General features: G+C 45.2%; 1 protein-coding gene across 1 annotated transcript in view; it reads right to left on the reverse strand.

Moving 5' to 3' along the window:
* SCNN1A (sodium channel epithelial 1 subunit alpha) overlaps positions 1 to 18,417 on the reverse strand; it is a 31,717-nt gene extending 13,300 nt beyond the window's left edge. Inside the window, exons 1-5 of the mRNA XM_056847935.1 lie at positions 18,293 to 18,417; positions 11,844 to 12,249; positions 9,940 to 10,195; positions 7,277 to 7,464; positions 683 to 783 (exon numbers count right to left, since the gene is read on the reverse strand). Of these exons, the coding sequence (XP_056703913.1) occupies positions 683 to 783; positions 7,277 to 7,464; positions 9,940 to 10,195; positions 11,844 to 12,249; positions 18,293 to 18,383 (1,042 nt within the window). The 5' untranslated portion in view covers positions 18,384 to 18,417. The remainder of the gene's footprint in view (positions 1 to 682; positions 784 to 7,276; positions 7,465 to 9,939; positions 10,196 to 11,843; positions 12,250 to 18,292) is intronic.
* Positions 18,418 to 22,433: the final 4,016 nt, after the last annotated feature.

Consider the following 22,433-nt stretch of genomic DNA (forward strand, 5'->3'; position numbering starts at 1 on the left):
GGGGAACTGATCTCTATCGGCTGGAGATCAGTAGTAACAGCAGGAGATCTCCAGGTAGTACCTGGAGGATGGCAACCGTAGCCGAATCTTAGGCCGAGCCAAACAGCCTTCAGAGAGTTGCCTTCTACTGCTGAGGCTTGGTTTCAATGAAAGTAGCTCTCTGTACTAGGTAGTCCAGAAAGGGAGTAGGACATAGGGTGGACTCTACGGCATGACATCCCTGCAGAGCTCCTGCCATTCCCCAAACCCCGCCCTCATCAGGCTCCACCCCAAAAATCTCCAGGAATTTCCCAACCCAGAGCTGACAACCCTAGGTAGGAGGTGTAACTGGGTAAGAGTGTTAGAATCGGGTGCAGGATGAGGTGGCATGGGAACAGGGAGGAGAGGGTTGCCAGCTCCGGGTTGGGAAATACCTGGAGATCTTTGGGCTGGAGCCTGAGGTGGGCGGGGTTTGGGGTGGGGAGGGGAGGGACTTCAATGCCATGCAGTCCAATTGCCAAAGTGGCCATCTTCTCCAGGTGAACTGATCTCTTATCAGCTGGAGATCAGCTGTAATAGCGGGAGATCTCCAGCTACTACCTGGAGGTTGGCAACCCTACGGCTGGGTCAACATTTAAAAAAGAGTCCTGGGCTGGAGCAGCTTTTTCTGGCATCCCTCACTACCCAACATTCACCTGCTCACCATTATTGATCCCGGGCAGGGAAGACATCCAGAGGGTGCTGTTATGGTCGTTGAAGGTGTAGCAGTTCCCATAAATGGGGTGGTGGAAATGCGTGTAGTTCCTGGGAGAAGAGATACGAAGCATCCTGGTCAACTGCATTCAGGTAACTGAACCCCCCCTTCCAACAGGCTCATTGTGTTGCTCCTTTCAAAGAAATCGAAACAGCAACCACAGCAGAATACTTATCAGTTAAAAAGTCACAAAGTGGTGTTCAAACTTTTGACTTTGTTACCATGCTTCTTCAAGTTGGATGTTTAGGTGGGAAAGTGTTTGTGTGTAGGGTGGGGTGAGATGTTCAACATCAGGGGTGTTGAACTCAGTTGTTACGAGTGCCGGATAGGACATAAGTGTTACTTGGACGGGGCAGGCCATGCCTCGCCAGCCCAGATTGAGAAGAAGAAGAAGACTTGGTTTTTATATGCCGACTTTCTGTACCACTTAAGGAAGAATCAAACTGGCTTACAGTCACCTTCCCCTCCCCACAACAGACATCCTGTGAGGTAGGTGGGGCTGAGAGAGTTCAGAGAGAACTGTGACTAACCCAAGGTCACCCAGCTGGCTTTATGTGGAGGAGTGGGGAATTGAACCCGGTTCTCCAGATTAGAGTCCGCCGCTCCAAACCACTGCTCTTAACAACTAGACCACATTGGGCAGCTGCCTTGGCTGGCTCCCGGGATGGACAAGAGCTCTCAAGGGGCCAGATCTGGCCCTCGGCCCTTATGTTTGACACCCCTGTAATACCTGATGAAAAAAAAAACAGATCTGCAATTTCTACAGTTTGGAGACTGAACAGAGAAAGTGGTTTGAAGATTTTGTTATATTAGAACAAGTAGTCTCCCAGTCTTGTTGAGTCAGTGGGACCTTTTAGAAAGCTGAGAATGGGGGATTTTATAGGGTTGCCAAATCCAGGTCAGAAAATTCCTGGAGATTTGAGGATGGAGGCTTGAGAGGGCAGGATTTGTGGAGGGGAAGGATCTCAGTGGGATATAGTGCCATAGAGTCTCCCCTCCAAAGCAGCTGTTTTCTCCAGGGTAACAGATTGCTGTCATTTGGAGATCAATGTAATTTGGGGAGATCTCATAAGTACATAAGAAGAGCCACACTGGATCGGACCAAAGCCCAGCAGTCTGTTCACGCTGTGGCCAACCAGGTGCCTCTAGGAAGCCCACGAACAAGACGACTGCAGCAGCATTGTCCTGCCTGTGTTCCACAGCACCTAATATAATTATATATAATATAATTATAAAAAGAACACAAGTAAAGCCCTGCTGGATCAGACCAAGACCCATCAAGTCCAGCAGTCTGTTCACACAGTGGCCAGGTGCCTCTAGGAAGCCCACAAGCAAGAGGACCGCAGAAGCATTATCCTGTCTGTGTTCCACAGAGCCTAGTATAATAGGCATGCTCTTGGAGAGAATAGGGATGCATCATGACTAGTATCCATTTGGACTAGTAGCCATGAATAGCCCTCTCCTCCATGAACATGTCCTCTCCCCACTTAATAAGAACATAAGGAAAGCCCTGCTGGATCAGACCAAGGCCCGTCAAGTCCAGCAGTCTGTTCACACAGCGGCCAACCAGGTGCCTCTAGGAAGCCCCCAGACAAGACCACTGCAGCAGCATTGCCCTGCCAGCAAAGCACCTAATATAATTATATATATGATATAATTATCATAAGAACATAAGAAAGGACATGCTGGATCAGACCAAGGCCTATCAAGCCCAGCAGTCTGTTCACACAGTGGCCAACCAGGTGCCTCCAGGAAGCCGCCAAACAAGATGAACGCAGCAGCATTCTCCTGCCTGTGTTCCACAGCACCTAATATAATAGGCATGCTCCTCTGATCCTGGAGAGAATAGGTCTGCATCATGACTAGTATCCATTTTGACTAGTAGCCATGAATAGCCCTCTCCTCCATGAACATGTCCACTCCCCTCTTCAAGCCTTCCACACTGGCAGCCATCACCACATCCTGGGGCAGGGAGTTCCACAATTTAACTATGTGTTAAATGCAGGCTCACCTGCATGTTGGCAGCCCTAGGGAGTGGGCACATCAACAAAATGGCTGCCATGGGGGTGCTGGAACCACAAAATGTTGGGAGGTTGCAAGCTGAGAGAGTGGAGGCAGGTATTTCTGATGGGTGCTCCCTGAAGACCCAAAGATGATGCTTCCCATCTTCTTCTCCTGATTTAGTGGGGTATAGAACAAGCAGAACTGGCTCTCTGCTTTGGGGAAGAAGCAAATGGGTCCCAGGAGACCCTTGAGTGAGAGCCAGGGTGGAGTAGTCGATAGAGTGTCGGATGAGCATCCTGGGAGACCCAGGTTTGAATCCTCCACTTCTACCATGGAAGCCTGCCGAGTGACCTGAAGTCAGTCACATTCTCTCAGCCTAACCTTCCTTGCAGGGCTGTTGTGATGAGGAGAAAATGTAGGAGAGGAGAATGATGTTCTAAGCTGCTTTGAGTCCCAACTGTGGAGAAAAGCTGGGGCATAAATAAATAAGTCCAAATGCACGCATGGTGGCCGTGGGTGCCGTGCTGGGGATTGCTGAATTCCAGCATCTGTTGGTCCTCCATCTCAGCATGTCTTGATGCTGCAATGTGAGATCTTTGCCGCACCCAGCAAGTCAAGCCTAATTAGGTGTGCATTCATGCATTCATGCCTCCTCCATTCCATTTGAAGATTGTTACACAGATCTGGGCTGTTAACCCTGCCCAGCAGCATCGTTTCCTCTCCTTTTGCTTAACATGTGTGCGTGTAAGGGCCATCAAGACGCAGATGACTTATGGCAACCCTATAGAGTTTTCAAGGCAAGTGACTAACAGAGGTGGTTTGCCATTGCCTTTCCACAAAATCACAGAATCACACAAGGTTGGAAGAGACCACAAGGGGCATCCAGTCCAACCCCCTGCCATGCAGGATCCCACAATAAAAGCGCTCCCATCAGATGGCCTCTGCTTAAAGACCTCCAAAGACGGGGACTCCCCCACACCAGGCAGGGCATCCCACCGTCGAACCACCCTCACTGTCAGAAAGTTCTTCCTAATGTTTAGGTGGAACCGCTTTTCTCTTCGTTTAAATCCATTACTCCGTGTCCTAGTCTCTGAAGCAACAGAGAACAAGCTAGTTCCCTCATCAACATGGCATCCCTTCAAATATTTAAACATGGCTATCATGTCACCCCTTAACTTTCTCTTCTCCAGACTAAACAAACCCAACTCCTTAAGTCTCTCCTCATAGGGCATGGATTCCAGAACTTTAACCGCTCTCCTCTGGACATGCTCTGCAGAGTGACCCTGGAATTCCTTGGGGGGACTCCCATTCAAATATGTCCTTGCTTAGCTTCCAAGATCTCATGAGATCAGGCTAGAGAGAGGGACAGCCAGTTGCTGTAGTGGTTAAGAGTGGTAGACTCTCATTGGGAGAACTGGGTTTGATTCCCCACTCCTCCACATGAGCGGCAGACTCTAATCTGGTGAACCCGGTTGGTTTCCCCACTCCTACACATGAAGCCTGCTGGGTGACCTTGGGCTAGTCACAGTTCTCTCCAAACTCGCTCAGCCCCAGCTGCCTCACAAAGTGTCTGTTGCGGGGAGAAGAAGGGAAGGTGATTGTAAGCCGGTCTGAGACTTCTTAAAGGTAGAGAAAGTTGGGGTATAAAATCAACTCTTCTTCTAGCCTGCGGTAATCCAGGTGAGGGCACTGCTTAAAATGCACTCTGAAAAAGAGGTCTACTGGACTCAAAAGCTGGCTCACTTGACCTTCATCAACTTACTGAAGCGCACTTGTGACAGACGAACCTTGCCAGAGAACATTTGTGACAGATGAACCTTGCCAGAGAACATTTGTGACAGACGAACCTTGCAAGAGAACATTTGTTAACCTTGCAAGAAAAAACCCATTGTGGGTTTCTTCTGTTCCCAGAGAAGCTCAAGAGCTTCCCAAATAAGGAAGGGCTTAGAACAACAGATGCAGGTAAGAGGTAGAGGTGACACCCTCAAGCTGTGTCTATACCATCAATAAGGGATCAGCGGCATCAGGTGCAGATCTGCGTGGCTTAAAGGCCATTCAAAGTTAAACCAGGATCAACAGAATTCAAGCCGTGAACCAAAACAGCCCCAAGTGCCAGCGACAGGTGGGTTTGGGAGGGGAAAAGAGGAGTAAATAAGTTGTGAAAGGAAGGTGAGTTGACAAAGGTGAGGTGAGGTGAGACGAGTTGACAAAGAACTGCAAACAACCGCTGGCTTGACTAGAGGCCAAGTTGGCTCAGGAGAACCACGATTCAGCTGCCCGGGGCATTCACTTCCTAGAAAAGGGGATGTAACCAGTGTGGCTAATGTAACACCGAAGGCCTGATTCGTAATGACCTCGGGCTGTGGCTCAGTGGTAGAGCACTGCTTGGCACCCCCCTGTGTCCCAAGTTCAATCCCTGCCATCTCCAGATAAAAAAAAAGGCATCGGGAAGTAAGTGATGCGACAGGCCTCTTCTGCCTGAGACCCTGGAGAAGCGCTGTTAATCGGAGTAGACACTATTGACCTTGATAGATCAATGGTCTGACTCAGTGGCCTCTTATGCTTGGCTGTTTCCCTCACTGTCACCCCTCTGACGACTTCGGATCTTTGTTTGGATTATGCATGCCCTTTCTGACTGTCAGAGGTCGCCTCGCTCTCCCCCTGCGTTTCCCCATGTTTTGCCCATGTTTTCAGAGACCTGTTTTATCTCATATTTGAAAACGTGGCCAAACTGCAGGGAAACTCTCTCAGCCCTTCCTACCTCACAAGATGTCTGTTGTGGGGAGGGGAGGGGAAGATGATTGCAAGCCGCTTTGAGTCTCCTTAAAAGTTAGAGAAAACTGGGGTATAAAAACCAACTCTTCTTCTCCCTCTTGTTTGTTCGTTGGATTTCTATGCCGCCCATTCGTGGCCAGGCCAGACTCTGAGGAGCTCACCATTACAATATAATTTTAAACCATAATTTACAGATCAAAACTAAATTGAAAACCAGGCTCTTGACTATAAGCAGCATAAAACAACGATGGGAAAACCATACAGAGGGAAAGGAACCGCACAACAAACAGACAAATTATCAGTAAAGGAAAAGGGAAGGGGAAGGGGGGCCAGCAGGATGGAAACTGTTGCTGTCCTCAACCACAGTGTTACAAGTAGGGTTGCCAGGTCCCTCTTTGCCACCGGCGGGAGGTTTTTTGGGCAGAGCCATGGAGTCCAATTGCCAAAGCGGCCATTTCTCCAGGGGAACTGATCTCTATTGGCTGGAGATCAGCTGTAATAGCAGGAGATCTCCAGCGAATACCTGGAGGTTGGCAACCCTACTTACAGGCCCTGTGGCACTGTTTCAAGAGGAGAGGAATCTAGATTGTACTGCTGATCATCATTTTTTTTAAAGACCGGCGTTAAATCTTCATAGGATTGCACCGTTAAGCAAATAACTTATTACAGCCTGATCTGATTTTTGAAATGGTTTACAGTGTGGGTTGCCAGCTCCAGGTTGGGAAATACCTGGAGATTTTGGGGGGGTGGAGGACGGTGTTTGGTGAGGGCGGTGTTTGGTGAGGGCGGTGAGGAGGGCCGTGTTTGGTGAGGGGAGGGACTTCAGTAGGGTATAATGTCACACAGTCCATCTTCCAAAGCGGCCATTTTCTCCAGGTGAACTAACCTCCGTCGCCTGGAGATCAGCTGGAATAGCAGAAGATCTCCAGCCACCACCTGGAGTGATAGGGTTGTGAGGTCCCTCTTTGCCACCGGCAGGAAGTTTTGGGGGTGGAGCCTAAGGAGGGCGTGGTTTGGGGAGGGGAGGGACTTTACTGCCATAGAGTCCAATTGCCAAAGCGGCCATTTTCTCCAGGTGAACTGATCAGTTGTAAAAGTAGGAGATCTCCAGCTAGTACCTGGAGGTTGACTGCTACGTCTTGTATCCCTACGGTAACCAGTTGACTATCCTGATGTAAGAGATGACTGGATGAATACATATTTGAATAATATTACATGTATAAGAATCGTTGTGGAACTGGATTAGAAGTGGGACTGAAGAAGAATTCGAAACGGCCGTATCCCCTTCTGCTTGGCTTGGTGGTACCCTTTTGGGACCTCCCCTTCTACTTTCTGGATGGTACCTGCTTTGGACCAAGATGGAACTTGAATTTTGAAATCTGAAGATCCACATATAGGACTTTTGCATTGTTTAAATTAGGATTAGGATAGTAGAGTATTTCATATGTATATTGTGATGTCACACTGTGGTTTTGTTATTGTAGCACTCAATATATAATTTTGCACTTTGTTGTACTCAGTCGCTCCTGTGCTGATTTCCAAACCTCTTGGTACTAGTACAGAGGGGTCCTTTTTTGTTAGTACCTGGAGGATGGCAACCCTATGGAGTGATATTTACAGTGATAATATCGGCTACCTTGAGCAACTATGGAAAAGGCCGAGTGTCAATCTTTTCAATTAATAAAACAGAATTCTGCAAACCAGACCAGAGCCAAAGGTAACAGGGGGCCCACGTCTGAAGATCACAGTCCTTTCGGGACTCACGCCTCGTTGCATGATGCCTCGTTGAAACGGCAGGCGTAGATGAAGCTCTCAAAGTTGGACTCGTCCAGGTCCTTGGTGGCAGGGATCCGGGCCAGGATGTTGATATAATGGAAGCTGTACCACTCACGCACAGCGTCCACACCTGACGAGTACATTTGGTGGAAACAGTCAGTCTTGTTTTCATTCCACTGCAAAGGGAATGAACAATCTTGTCAGGACACCCCAAGACTAGGCTGACCATATTTCCTTGGGACAAAAGCGGGACATTGGGTTGGCAAAAACGGGACAGTGGTTATGGAATATTGTGTATTCATGGGAAAGCAATTAAAAGACTCATTCAAATATGCCACAACAGCAGCAAGAGTAGTTCTTGCGAAGAGATGGAGACAATCAAACATGCCAGACATAGATGACTGGAAAGATAAAATGTTGTAATATGCCATAATGGCTAAAATAACCCACTTGATGAACATGACTGATGAAGAAACTCTTGAACAGTTCAACGCAAAATTGAGTTTGCTTTATAGCTATAAAGAAACTAGTAGCTGAAACTTTACAAAACAATAAAAACATTGGTTGAAGCAAAGTGAAGTTATTTTTTAGTAGAACAAGAACAAAGGTACAATTATTGATGATAGCAAAGTGAATATTTTCTATCGGAACAAGTTATTTAATTAATTAGTGAATTGTGGTAATCATGATGTAATTCCTTTTTATGTTAAAATGCTATTATCATTTCATACAAATGTACTTAATTTGCAGATGGCCCCCTATCCTTTCCCTTTTTTTCCTTCTGTATCCCCCCTTTTGAAATAAATTCAATACTTTTTTAAAACAAAACAAAACAGGACAGGGGTTATGTAATATTGTGCATTCATGGAAAAGCAGGATGATAAAAAACGTTTTATTACGTAACATATTGAGCTTGCCATTATTCTTCAGTGCCAGGACCCATACAAAAAAATAGGTAGGCGTAGAGGTTACCTATCTCTGTTGCTCCCTTCCTTCCCCCCTCCTCCTTCCTTCACACTCTTGGCATGGGGAGGTGGAGCTAAGCTCTGTGTAGTGTAACCCGATCGGAGCACAGTTTCTATGAGAATTTACCCAGCCATGCCTGCATGCAGCATAAGAAATGTCAGAACTGAAGGAAACAAAGGTTGGAAGTGTAATGAGGTGCAAAACGGGACAAAGTTGACATTTTAATTAAAAAGGCCGGGAAATATGATAAAAACGGGGCTGTCCCATTCAAAATGGGACATACGGTCAGCCTGCCCAAGACGAAAGCGACGGAGTGTGGAAACAAAGGCCTTCCTTATGCCAGGACAAGCAAAGGGAGACAGGATAGAGGTCTATACAGTTATGTGGAGAATGCACATATGCATGTGGAGAACTGGGTTTGATTCCCCACTCCTCCGCATGCAGCCTGCTGGGTGACCTCGGGCCAGTCACAATTCTCTTCAAACTCTCACAGCCTCACCTACCTCACAAGGTGCCTGTTGTGGGGAGAGGAAGGAGATTGTAAGCCAGTTTGATTCTTCTTAAAAGGTGGAGAAAAACCAACTCTTCTTCTCCTCCTCCCATGATACTAGAACCCTGGGATCATCCACTGACGCTGAAGGGTGGGAGATTCAGGAGAGACCAAAGGGAGTACTTCTTCACACAACACATAATTAAATAGTAGAACTCACTGCCAACAGATGTGGTAATGGTTGCCAATTTGGAAGGCTTTAAAGGGGGAGTGGACAGATTCATGGAGGATGGGGCTATCAATGGCTGTTAGTCGTGATGGATATCTACTCCCTCCACAGGCAGTATGCCTCTGAATCAGTTGCTGGGAGTATGGGCTGGATGGTGCTGCTGCAGTCATCTTGTTTGTGGGCTTCCTAGAGGCACCTGGTTGGCCACTGCTGGACTTGATGGGCTTCGGCCTGATACAGCAGGGCTATTCTTATATTCTTACGTTCTTAACACAAATATCAAATGGACATAACACAGGTACATAGAAGGTTCGATGAAAATAACGCATTGGGGGCAGTAAGCTGAAGATCTAGTCGCTCAAGGAAGACTGTGTTACAAGATATATACGTATTCAGGGCCTGTTTATACTACAAATGGGATTAACAGCTATTCCCTTGCCTTTGGAGAACATTTGAAGATACAGGTTTGTGAGGAGGGGAAATAGTAGGGTTGCTAGCTCCGGGTTAAGAAATACCTGGAGATTTATGGGGCAGAGCCTGAGGAGGGTGGGGTTTGGGGAGGGGAGGGACTTCACTGCCATAGAGTCCAATTGCCAAAGTGGCCATTTTCTCCAGGTGAACCGATCTCTTATCTGCTGGAGATCAGTTGTAATAACAGGAGATCTCCAGCTACTACCTGGAGGTTGGCAACCCTAGGAACTAGGAATGTGTATTAGAGTATTCCAAAATTACTGTTCTCAGGATTTTTTTTGGGGAGGGGGGAGTTTCTGCCTCATAAAAATCTGAGTCATCATGGCAAGGCAATTCTATATGTTTACCCTTCTCAACCCTCCTACTTTCCTAGCACTAGCAAACATACTAAACAACTACAGGCAAGACTCCTGTGTGGAAGAGATACAAGACAGAAATGGAGGGAGTGAAGGTGAATCTGGAGTGGGAGCCAAAGGGGAAGGGAAGTGTCCTCACCAGGATGAAGCCAATTCTCCAGTCATTCATGCCCACTTCGGGATTGTTATCCTCCATGCTGCCTTGATTGTCCCGCTTCTGTCTACGCAACGGGTGACGCCGGATGTGGTAATATAGGCTTCTGGATCTGCGTTTCCGACTATTCTGCCCCATACGGTTTTTCTGCCCCAATGGCATGTTGTATTTGTACATATCCATCAGTGTTCGGTGGGTGATGCGATCCAGGTCTTCAAGATCATGCTGCAGAGCACTGTACCTAAAAGATGGAAAGATGGGCTTGCCAGGTCCATGTTTCTACAGGTGGATCCTCCTTCAAGGATAGACCTCAGGGGTACCCAACCCTGTTGAGCCCATGGGCAATTTTGGAATTTGGAGAACAGGAAGAAGAGTTGGTTTTTATACCCCAATTTTCTCTGCCAAAAGGAGTCTCAAAGCGGCTTACAATCACCTTCCCTTACACTCCCCACAACAGACACCTTGGGAGGTAGGTGGTGGGGCTGAGAGAATTCAGAAAGAACTGTAATTAGCTCAAGGTCACCTAGCAGGCTTTATGTAGAGGGGCGGGGAAACCAACCTGGTTCACAGGATTACCGTCCACCGCTCTTGTGAAGGAATGGGGAATCGAACCAGGTTCTCCAGATTAGAGTCCTCCGCTCTTAACCACTACACCATGCTGGCTCTCTACCACAAAACCGCTACCACAGTTGCAGGACCAATCACAAAATGACTACCATGGTTGGGAAGTTCCACAAAATGTTAGGACGTTCCGAAAAATTATCCTCCTATCACAGAGGAAGCCATATCCAAATGGGTTGCTTCCTGTAGACCCAAAAGCTATGCCTCCCGGAGAAGTCAAGATTGGCTCCTTGCTTTGGGGAAGAGATATTTTAGGGAAGAAGCAAGTGGCACCAGTATACACAATGGTGTGGGCCACAGCACCCACCGACACCATGTTGGAGATCACTGGTATACACCATGCTTGGGCAGAAGGTAGACTGTGGACTATTGGCCAATTCCTGATAAACAGCCTCTTGCAGACTGCTGAACAAGATGAAGATTGGTCTGCAGCAAACCATTTATGTTCTTAGAAGAAGAGTTGGTTTTTATACCCCGGTTTTCTCTACCTTTTAAGGAGTCTCAGACCAGCTTACAATCAACTTCCCTTCCTCTCCCCACAACAGACACCTTGTGAGGTCGGCGGGGCTAAGAGAGTTTGGAAAGAACTGTGACTGGCCCAAGGTCACCCAGCAGGCTTCATGGGGAGTAATGGGGGAACCAATCCGGTTCATCAGATTAGAGGCCGCTGCTCATGTGGGGGAGTGGGAATCGAACCTGGCTCTCCTGACTACAGACCACCGCTCTTAACCATGCTGGCTCTCCATACTCAGGATCACCTTGTACAAACTGTTAGTACCTTAACTTTTAAGAGATTCTGAATTATGTACTCTGGCTTTGTAAATCAGCAAACTACATGGATTCTTGCAACAAGAACAACAAAGTAGACCATGCAAGATTCAAGTCACCCCTGCAGTAGAAGAAGAAGAAAAAGAGTTGGTTTTTATATGCCAACTTCCTCTACCACTTAAGGGAGACTCAAACTGGCTTACAATCACCTTCCCCTCCCCTCACCACAACAGACACCCTGTGAGATAGGTGGGGCTGAGAGAGCTCTAAGAGAACTGTGACTAGCCCAAGGTCACCCAGCTGGCTTTATGTGGAGGAGTGGGGAAACCAACCCAGTTCACCAGATTAGAGTCCGCTGCTCACCTGGAGGAGTGGGGAATCAAACCCGGTTCTCCAGATCTGAGTCCACTGCTACAAACCACAAACTCTTAACCACTACACCACGCTGGCTCTCATAGCCAAATCTCATAGCCAAATCATTGCGACCTCACTGGACTTACCGGTAGGGGTTGAGGGTGCACAGTGTGACAGCTGGAAAGGTAAGTCTATCGGAATTGAGGTTCAAGTTCAGGTTGACAGGAAAGCTGAAGTAATCACCATACATGATGCCAAACTGCCAGTACATGAGGCCAAAGGTGAGGAAGAAGAGGACCGACCAGAAGGCAGTCTTCATCTTGTTCCTCTTAGAGCAAACCAGCCGGATGGCCCCATGGATGGTCGTGTTGTTGCAGAAGAACTGGAAGAGCTCCTGGTAGGAATTGAAGAATCCAATGAGACCACTGTCATCCTCTTCTTCTTCTTCCATCTCTGCCTCCTCTTGTGCTTTCGGCTCCTTCGTCTCCATCTTGGACGGCTCTACCCGCTTGCCCTCGGGCTGTTTTGCAGACTTCATGGTTGCAGTCAGAGCTAAAATGAATATTCACAAATGTTTAGAGTTTACACATGTTTCCAGTGTCATCCTTCGAGTTCTCATAGCGTTGCCAACCTCCAGGTACTGGCTGGAGATCTCCCAGTATTACAACTGACCTCTAGCTGATAGAGATCAGTTCCCCTGGAGAAAAATGGCTGCTTTGGCAATTGGACTCTATGGCATCAAAGTCCCTCCCCTCCCCAAACTCTGCCCTCCTCAGGCTCCGCCCCCAAAACCTCCCTCCCGGTGGCAAAAAGGGACCTGGCAATCCCCTTGGCCTTAACGTGCTGCTGCTCGGCTCAGCAGGCAGCTGTTTCAATACACAGTTAAATCGGTCATAAACAAAACGCTGCATTTAAAAACATCCTACCATTCAGGATGCCTTTAAGTCGCCCCTAGCGAAGTTAAGGGCTGCCAACCTCTTCCAATCTCCAGCGTTTTATGCCTGCCCGGTATTGCAAAAAACCCTGATGCAAACAGGTTCAGGGGGTGTTCAATTTGTTCAGTGATTGGCCAACATCTGATCGCCTCTGTCAAACCAGGCTTGCCAACCTCTAAGTACTACCTGGAAAGGGACCTGGCAACCCTAATCCCAACCAATAAGGTTACTAGCTCCTGGTTGGAAAATACCTGGAGATTTTTAAGGGTGGAGCCTGAGGTGGGCGGGGGTTTGGAATGGGGAGGGACTTCAATGCCATAGAGTCCAATTGCCAATGCTGCCGTTTTCTCCAGGGGAACTGATCTCTATCGGCTGGAGATCAGTTGCAATAGCAGGAGATCTCAAGCCATCACCTGGAGGTTCAACCCCCCAAAAAAACAACCTATGCTGAAAATACAGATGAGCTGAGACAAAAAGAACAGCACGCAGGCTCTATATCTCTATCCACCTATTTAATGCGAATACATATACTAAAGGAAACTTATAGAAAGGAAACTTATAAAAACCGTTGCACTCTACTTTAACTCTAAGTGTGATACTAACCTTAAACCTAACTAAGCATCTCTAGCAAACTACAATCTCTAATACCATATACTCTAACCAACAGCAAGTTACACACAAGAGACCATATGTACACACAAACAATATCTATTGGGGGCTGTTGCTTGTGTGTACATATGGTCTCTTGTGTGTAACTTGCTGTTGGTTAGAGCTGTGGTTCTCAACCTTTTTCCGACCGTGGCCCCCTTCCGACCTTCTTTCCTTCCTGCGGCCCCCCTGTCCTACTGGTAGAAAGGCAGCTGTTTAAATGCTTTGTTTGTAAATAGCCAAGGAACAAAGAAGCATAAACAGCCACACAAAATGCACACATGCAGTTCTTATTGGGAAACTGAAATTTACAAAAAAAAAATACCCCACAAAAAGGGAATACAACACGCTAATAAACAACAATTGGGGTTACCGCATTATGTATTCCCAGTGATGTATTAAGAGTTTGAAAAAGTTATAAAAAACATCGCTTTAAAAGGGTTTTTGGATGCCACGGCTGAAAAATGGTTGGAAGACGTCTTCACAGCTAAAGGGGCCAAACAAAGTGCGAATGGTATTTTTCATAACAGTTTCAAACTCTTAATACATCGCTGGGAATACATAATGCAGTAACACCCATTGTTCACATACAAGGGAGAACAAAGTCTCTACCACTGTTTTCTATTTTCTTCCCTTCTCTGTTTTCTTTTTTTTTTTCTTTTTTCTTTTCTTGGTCACTTCTCTGTTTTCTTCACTTCTCACTTCCCTCTGTGTCCCCCCATTTACGCAATTTTCACCTGTGGCCCTCTGGGAATATCCTGCCCCCCCGGGGGGCCATATGGCCCCAGGTTGAGAACCACTGGGTTAGAGTATATGGTATTAGAGATTGTAGTTTGCTAGAGATGCTTAGTTAGGTTTAAGGTTAGTATTCACACTTAGAGTTAAAGTAGAGGGCAATAGGTTTTATAAGTTTCCTTTCTATAAGTTTCCTTTAGTATATGTATTCACATTAAATAGGTGTATAGAGATATAGAGTCTGTGTGCTGTTCTTTTTGTATCACCTGGAGGTTGGCAACCCTACCAACCAAGTCCCCTGGGTCAGTGGGCCTTGAACAAACAGCAGCATCAAGGACCCTTAGGGTTGCCAGCTCCAGGTTGAGAAATACCTCGAGATTTTGGGGGTGGAGCTTGAGGAGGGTGGGGTTTGGAGAGGGGAGGGACTTCAATGCCATAGAGTCCAATTGCCAATGTAGCCATTTCTTCCAGGGGAACTGATCGCTGTCGCCTGGACATCAGTTGTAATAGCAGGTGATCTCCAGCCACCACCTGGAGGTTAAGCAATCCAAATAAACACCTCTGTACCTGTACCCAAGGTTAGAAAGAAAGTACAGAAAATAGCTGAAAATTCTACTGATAGCACATTATAACAAATCTGTATTCACAATAACAAGTTGCATTCAGCCAATTGAAATGCCAGGTAGTGGCAATATACAAGTACAGTTACAATTCACTCCGAGGTGGAAGTCTTCAATGAGCAGAAAAGTAAACTGGGATACGATCGTTTCAATTCTTTGAATTCTTCCTCAGTCCCGTTTCTGTACAATATGTGAAAAGTGATACATCATAACATCAATAATCTACAATTCTTATCAATGTTAACAAATAAATAAAATGGTTTCTTACTTACAATCATCTATGTTGGTTATTTTTCAATATAAGCTGATATAGCTTCAATCTTTCTTTATACAATTCTTAATCCTTTTACAGGATACAAATAGCAACCACATGTGTCTTTTCACATTAATGATTCCAATAATAGGATATCCAATTCATATAGTTGCTCAGACAAGTTTACAATATGACGTTCCCTCACAGGATACAAGCTGTAATGAATAAACTCTACAGCAAGGCAGCTTAAGTCTCAGCCAGTGTGACACAACAGCAAGTTCTTAAAAAGACAGCAAGTTCTTAAAGGGACATGGTTCTTATATGAAGCATGACAAATCATTTACTAGATGTAGATTATTGATGTTATGATGTATCACTTTTCACATATTGTACAGAAACGGGACTGAGGAAGAGTTCAAAGAACTGAAATGATCGTATCCCAGTTTACTTTTCTGCTCATTGAAGACTTCAACCTTGGAGTGAATTGTAACTGTACTTGTATATTGCCACTACCTGGCATTTCAATTGGCTGAATGCAACTTGTTATTGTGAATACAGATTTGTTATAATGGGCTATCAATAGCATTTTCAGCTATTTTCTGTACCACCTGGAGGTTGGCAACCCTAAGGACCCTACATGTGCTCACCCTTGTGTAACCATTAATCATAAGCATAATCATAAATTGCATTAACATTATCTGGTTCTTTTATCTGGCATTTCCCTCTTAACTGCCGGAATAACCACAACTATGCTGTGAATACAACTCTGGCAAGAAACCCAGATCCGAGATGGAGGCCAAGATGTTAGGAGGGTTACAGGAGCATGAGCAGGGTTGCCAGCCTCCAGGTGGGGCCTGGAGACCTCCCAGAATTACAACAGATCTCCAGGCAACAGAGATCAGTTCCCCTGGAGAAAACGGCCACTTTGGCAATTGGACTCTATGGCATTACCTTACTGAGGCCCGTATCCTCCTCAAACCCTGCCCTTATCCAGGCCCCACCCCCTAATCTCCAGGAGTTTCCCAGCCGGGAGCTGGCAACCTTAAGCATGAGAACAAAACACCAAACACACAATATGTGTTGCAACATGTTTGCCAAATAAAGGCTGTTGTTTTCTACGGATCTTTCTTTCTTCGATTAGTAATTCAGAACTGGTCCATCCCCACCCTTGAGAAAGCAGGATCACGGCCCCAGGGGGATTTCCGGCTGATGTGGCTGATGGTCATGTGAAAGAATTAGTAGGCCCCTCCAATCAGGAGACCTTATGCATGGTTCGTTGGACGTGAAGGGCAGTACAACATCTCTTTGCACCAAGTACCAGCACTATAGAGGGGGCGGTAACACGATCAACACTATTGCTTCTAAGAGCCCTAGGGTTGCCACTAAATTTGGGTTGGGAACTTCTTGGAGATTACATAAGAACATAACATAAGAACATAAGAAAAGCCCTGCTGGATCAGACCAAGGCCCATCAAGTCCAGCAGTCTGTTCACATAGTGGCCAACCAGGCGCCTCCAGGAAGCCCACAAACAAGATGACTGCAGCAGCATTATCCCGCCTGTGTTCCACAGCACCTAATATACTAGGCCTGCTCCTCTGATCCTGGAGAGAATAGGTATGCATCATGACCATTTTGACTAGTAGGCAATGGCAAACCACCCTGTAAACATAGTCAGCCTAGTAAACGTCGGGATGTGACGTCACCTCATGGGTCAGTAATGACCTTTACCTTTTACCTCTAGCCATATTGAGGGGAAAGTCCTTGAAAGAGTCACAGCAAAACAACTCGAAGGTATTCTTGGATGAAACTGATTATCTAGATCAGGGGTGTCAAACATATGGCCCGGGGGCTGGATCCGGCCCCTTGAGAGCTCTTATCCACCCTGCGATTCAGCCAAAGCGGCCACCAATCAGTCTCAATCTGGGCAGTTGAGGCATGGCCTGGCCCGACCAAGTGACATTTAGGTCATATCTGGTCCTCATAACAAATTAGTTCGACACCTCTGATCTAGATCCTTTACCATCTGGGTTCCATCCTGATTATAATAAAGAAACCACCACTTTCACCCTATCTTCATTAGTTGATTGGCAGGTGAGTGCGCCTCTAGTGATGCCCTGAAACTCAATGAGATTTAACACCATCAACTGGAATATTCTCTTGGACTGGCCATTGGCTTATGGGGCATCACAAGGTTCCATTTTGTCCCTTACGCTACACAAAGCCACTGGGAAATATCATCCATCAATCTTAGGGTTGCCAACCTCCAGGTACTAACCAACAAACACCTATGCTGCAATAAACCTAGTTAATAACCAAAGAACAGCACGAAGACTCTACTATTGCTATTCATACATTTACTCAATTCATCAAAATACAAAAACAATTCCAATAAACGGTATACTACTACAACTAAAGAATACACTATGTGACTGTAATATACAAATAATCAACTCAAAAAGCAGTCCAGAGGTGTCAAACCAAATCCAAGAGTCTCAACAGACTAATGTTCCACAGTCCACAGCAAGTGATAGTAAACCACTCACAGAATCAGTCACAAGTCCAAATGAACTGGGAAGTATAACAGGACGTGACCCAAAGGAACTCTCCTCCATCTGTAAATGAGCCGGGGAAAAATGCGGACCCATTCAGATGTGAAGTCAGCAGGTAACAAATCGGTGCAGGAGACGAAGCCAGCAAGTACGTGTCTTCTAGAGATATACACGTTTCGTCCTGAATCAGACCCTCGGTCCATCAAAGTCAGTCTTGTCTACTGGACTTGAATCTTATTGTTTTAGTATACCTGATGTTTTTGCTGGTAAATATTTTAATTGATTTTAATGGTAGCGATTATGGCAAATGTTTAGTTGGACAAAACGCAGCAAATAAAAGTAACCCTCCCCAAAAAAGACCCAGCGATCCCTCAACTATTTTGAGGGATCTGTACAGTCTGGGAGGAGCATGCCTATTATATTAGGTGCTGTGGAACACAGGCAGGATAATGCTGCTGCAGTTGTTTTGTTTGTGGGCATCCTAGAGGCACAGGGTTGCCAGGTCCCTCTTTGCCACCGGTGGGAGGTTTTGGGGGTGGAGCCTGAGGAGGGCGGGGTTTGGTGAGGGGAGGGACTTCAATGCCATAGGGTCCAATTGCTAAAGCGGCCATTTTCTCCAGGCGAACTGATCTCTATCGGCTGGAGATCAGTTGTAATAGCAGGAGATCTCCAGCTAGTATCTGGAGGCTGGCAACCCTATAGAGGCACATGGTTGGCCACTGTGTGAACAGACTGCTGGACTTGATGGGCCTTGGTCTGATCCAGCAGGGTTTTTCTTATGTTCTTATGTAATGCAGACACCAGGCTATTTTGCCTTGAAGTGCCGCAAGAAAAAGAACGCTACTTCAGATTACCTGAAAATCTACTTAATGGTTGCCTAATGAAATCTAAGGTCCAGAAATGTCCCTGCCTTTGTCTTCTTCTCCCACAGAAAGGTAAACTCATTCAGTTATTTGTTCGTTCAAAACCTGTGCTCCACCTTTGGGCTCTCAAGGCAGCTGCTACAAAATGAAAAGAACCAAAAAAGAAAGAAAGAAAAAAGGTGTATTTGATGTCCGCCCAAACTCACCGAATTCAGCTCGTTGTTTTCCCACCTTGTTTGACTTCGGCTCTATTTATTGAATTAATGGGACAACAGGTTCTTTGTACTATTCTTGAAGAAGTAAAAGAGTCAAAGTGTAATTCAATAAGTGTAGATTCCACTCCAGACATCTCACACACAGATCAACTGACATTTACTGTCCGATACATTAAAGGCTGTGAGCCTGTGGAACGTTTCTTGATGTTCATCCCCATCTTTTCTCATGGAGCAAAGGACAGACACTGTTGTGGATTTTCTTAATGAGAACAACATTCCACTATCAAACTGCCGTGGTCACTGGTCAGTCATACAATAATGCCTCAAATATGTCTGGACGATATACTGGATTGCAAACACGGATTCATCAACTCAATGAGTTTGCCATTTATGTCCCCTGTGCTGGACACAGCCTGAACTTGGTGGGAGTAAAAGCAGCAGAGTGTTGTCTACTGACTGTAAAATTCTTTGACTTTGTTCAGCACCTGTATTCATTTTTTGCTGGTTCTACTCATCGCTGTAATGTATTGACATCATCTGTAGGAAAAGATTTTGTGGTCAAGCATCTGTCTGACACAAGATGGTCAGCACATTTTGATGCTGTTCATGCTCTGTATGGGGGTTTCGAGAAAAAAAAACATGCACTGGATTCTCTATCAGCTGACAATGAACAGCAAGTGAATACAAGGCGAGAGGCAGAAGGATTGAACAAAAAAATGGAAAACCTGGAAACAATTTTTCTCACAATTCTTTGGAATGACATGCTAGAAAGAATGAACAAAACAAGCAAGGTCCGCAATCAAAGGATGTGAACATCCTTGTTGCCACGAATCTTTTTGAGTCTATGAAAACCTGTCTTTTGGAAACTAGAGACAAATGTAGTGAATATGAATTCAAAGCCAGGAGTATGTGTCCAGATACAGATTACAGTGATGGGAAAAAACAGGAACAAAAACGAAGTGTGCGTCTTAGTAGATATGATGGATCAGAACAGGTACTTCTCAGTAAAACTGAAAAGTTCAGGGTGGAAACTTTCCTCCCTATTCTGGACACTCTAATCTTTGATCTGACAAAACGTGCACAGGCTTATTCAAAGATTGGAAATCTGTTTTCTTTCTTTCTTCAGTGAATTGAAAACCATTGCTTCTGATGCACTAAAGAAAAAGTGTGAACATCTGGCTAATATGTATCACAAAGACCTGAATTATAATGACCTTTTAAATGAATGTGAGCATCTCAAGCACTACATGGCTCTTGATGAAAATTGTGAGACTCTCCCTGCACTGTACAGAAAAATAATTTTGGACAATTTGAAATCTGTATTCCCGAATTTTGAAATTGCACTCAGAGTGCTCATGTGCATGATGGCGACCAACTGTACAGGAGAACGTTCTTTTTCAAGACTGAAACTTATAAAAAATCTGCTTTGTAGCACAATGGGGCAGCATCATTTGAACTGGCTTTCACTCATGTGCATGGAAAATGACATCCTGAAGACCCTTGACTTCAAGCCAATAATAAAGCAATTCTCTGAAAAGAAATGCTGCAAGTGCTTGTTATAATAAGAAGTTCGTAGTAATTTCATACTCTAATCTGTGTGGCTTACTGAGTATTATTGTTTTTCAAGCCTTGTGTATTGTTCAAATTTTTATCATGTTGATTAGTTGCTGTTGTACAGCATGTTTTTAATGTTTTAACACCAGTTTTGTTGACGTGCCAATAAAATAAATATATGTTTAATATTTTCAACCATTTACTTTTTATTCCTGTGAGTGGTTGTCGTAGGGGCCCCAGCATACTGGTTTGCCCAGGGGCCCATAATGCTGTTAAGACGGCCCTGGTCCCAATTGCCAAAGCGGCCGTTTTCTCCAGGAGAACTGATCTCTATGCCAATTTGGAATAACAAGCGTCAGGTAATCGACCACCTATGTAATCTACTTAAGAGGAGCAGTGCTACAATTGACCTGTTATCGACTGAACCCATCACAAGTCCGAAACAAACACAAAGAGTGATGTTAACCTTTAAGAGCACAAGAATCCACTCCTTGATTTTGTCTCAGAAGGCCAACCTGAGAAGTAGAGGGATTTTTCCAGGATGGGTTTTTACAAATACAGTAATTAACTATCTCTTTATAAACCAACTATCAGCTGTGCGCTATGAGGAGGCTGTGGACTTCATCAAGAAATCTGAAAGAGAGACTGCACAACATCACTCAACTACACAACATGGATTTCAGATGACACCTCATGAATTAACTTCTATACCCGGTTCTACGAAAATGCCTCTTAGGGAAGAAGACTTAATACCATCTCACACAGACCCTAGTTGCAATCCAACTACAAATTCCCAGGAGAAGGAACCAACTAATATCCTCCCAACTCCCTCAAGCCAGAAGCAAGTGGCAATTATTAACAATAATGATGAAGCGACATCCAGCAGCTACTTAGATGACCTGAATATAGCCAGACCCCCAGCACAGACCTTAATAGAGCATCCCCCTGTTCTGGATACCCAAGATATCCTCAATGCTGTTCCCCAGAATTTGCCACTGTCCCCTGGAATTTACACAATGGACACTGATTTAATTGAGCTTGATACCCCTGTCTTTGAAAAAGTGGCAGCTACGGACAGACTGGAAGCAGTGACTACATGCCTCCGTGAGAACATTGTGGTTGTACCCAACCATGTACTTACTCCAATGAACATAAGTAAGACCCTTCAGCAGATTCCTGGAGGTAAGCCACACCTTACAGTTCAAGCTGAGGTTCACATTCCTACTCTGAAGCCAAGTAATATGTCCTTAAATGTGACACCTGAAACATCCCAGCAAAAACCTAGACATTCTCCCTCAGGTCTTCATGGGTGTCATAGTAGTACAGTTAATGGCTGCATACTCCAAGATACCAGCAGTTGCCCAGACCTTCTTTCCTTAGCAGATTGACACATCTTAGCTCCTCCATCTGCTGCTATAAAAATAAATTTGTGGAACATCGCAGGTTGGAGGAGTAAAGCCAGAGAGGAAGACTTTCAATGTTATCTGAAAACCTTTGATATCATGCTCCTCCAGGAAACGTGGTCCCAAACGACGATTCACCTGGAAGGTTTTAATTCTTTTTCTATCCCAGCCTTTCAAACCAACCCCAAAGGTCGCTCTCATGTTGGACTATCTATCTTCGTGTCTTCGCTTTTAAATTGTAATATTAATGTGTTACCGGTTGATAGTCATACTGTACAGGCTGTCAAATTTGTTCTTGGAAATTATACCATGATAATTATGAATTTGTATGTACCTTCCTCTCTTGACAGACACACTCTCAGCATTGGGATCACTTAGCTACTCTCATGGAAGATATGGAAAGGAAACACCCCACTGCCGAAATTATTACTGCGGGGGATTTTAATGCAAGAGTAGGGAAGGACCTCTTAATCTTTTTTAGGGCCCTTGGCCTCAATTTGAATGACTCCCTTCCCCCCTTCTTTTCTTATGGAAATTCTCTAAAGATAATAAAACCAATCTGGCAGGTCTGTATCTAACTAAATTTTGCCACCAATTTAATAGGATATGGCTAAATGGGCTAACCGGCTTTCCTAAGGCCAGTGAGCTTACATTCATCTCTTTAAGAGGTGGCAGTGTGATTGACTATTTTTTAGTATCTCCTTCCCTGAAATCCTGTGTTATGAATTTTGAAGTGGGAGATTTTATCATCAGTGACCATCTTCCTCTTATTTTGGCACTCAATATTGGTCGCTCTGTCGTACCTCACCCCCCCCCGTTTCTTCAAATATCAAACTAGAAACTCTCCCTAAAATCGTATGAATGACAGTACTATTCAAGAAGCTAGGCGTCTTCTTAAGTGCAATATTTTCCTGGATCTCAGGGCTGCCCTTACTGATAATACAGAACCTACCTGCAGTC

Source organism: Euleptes europaea, chromosome 4, assembly GCF_029931775.1.
Source record: "Euleptes europaea isolate rEulEur1 chromosome 4, rEulEur1.hap1, whole genome shotgun sequence".
NCBI classification, from domain to species: Eukaryota; Metazoa; Chordata; class Lepidosauria; order Squamata; family Sphaerodactylidae; genus Euleptes; species Euleptes europaea.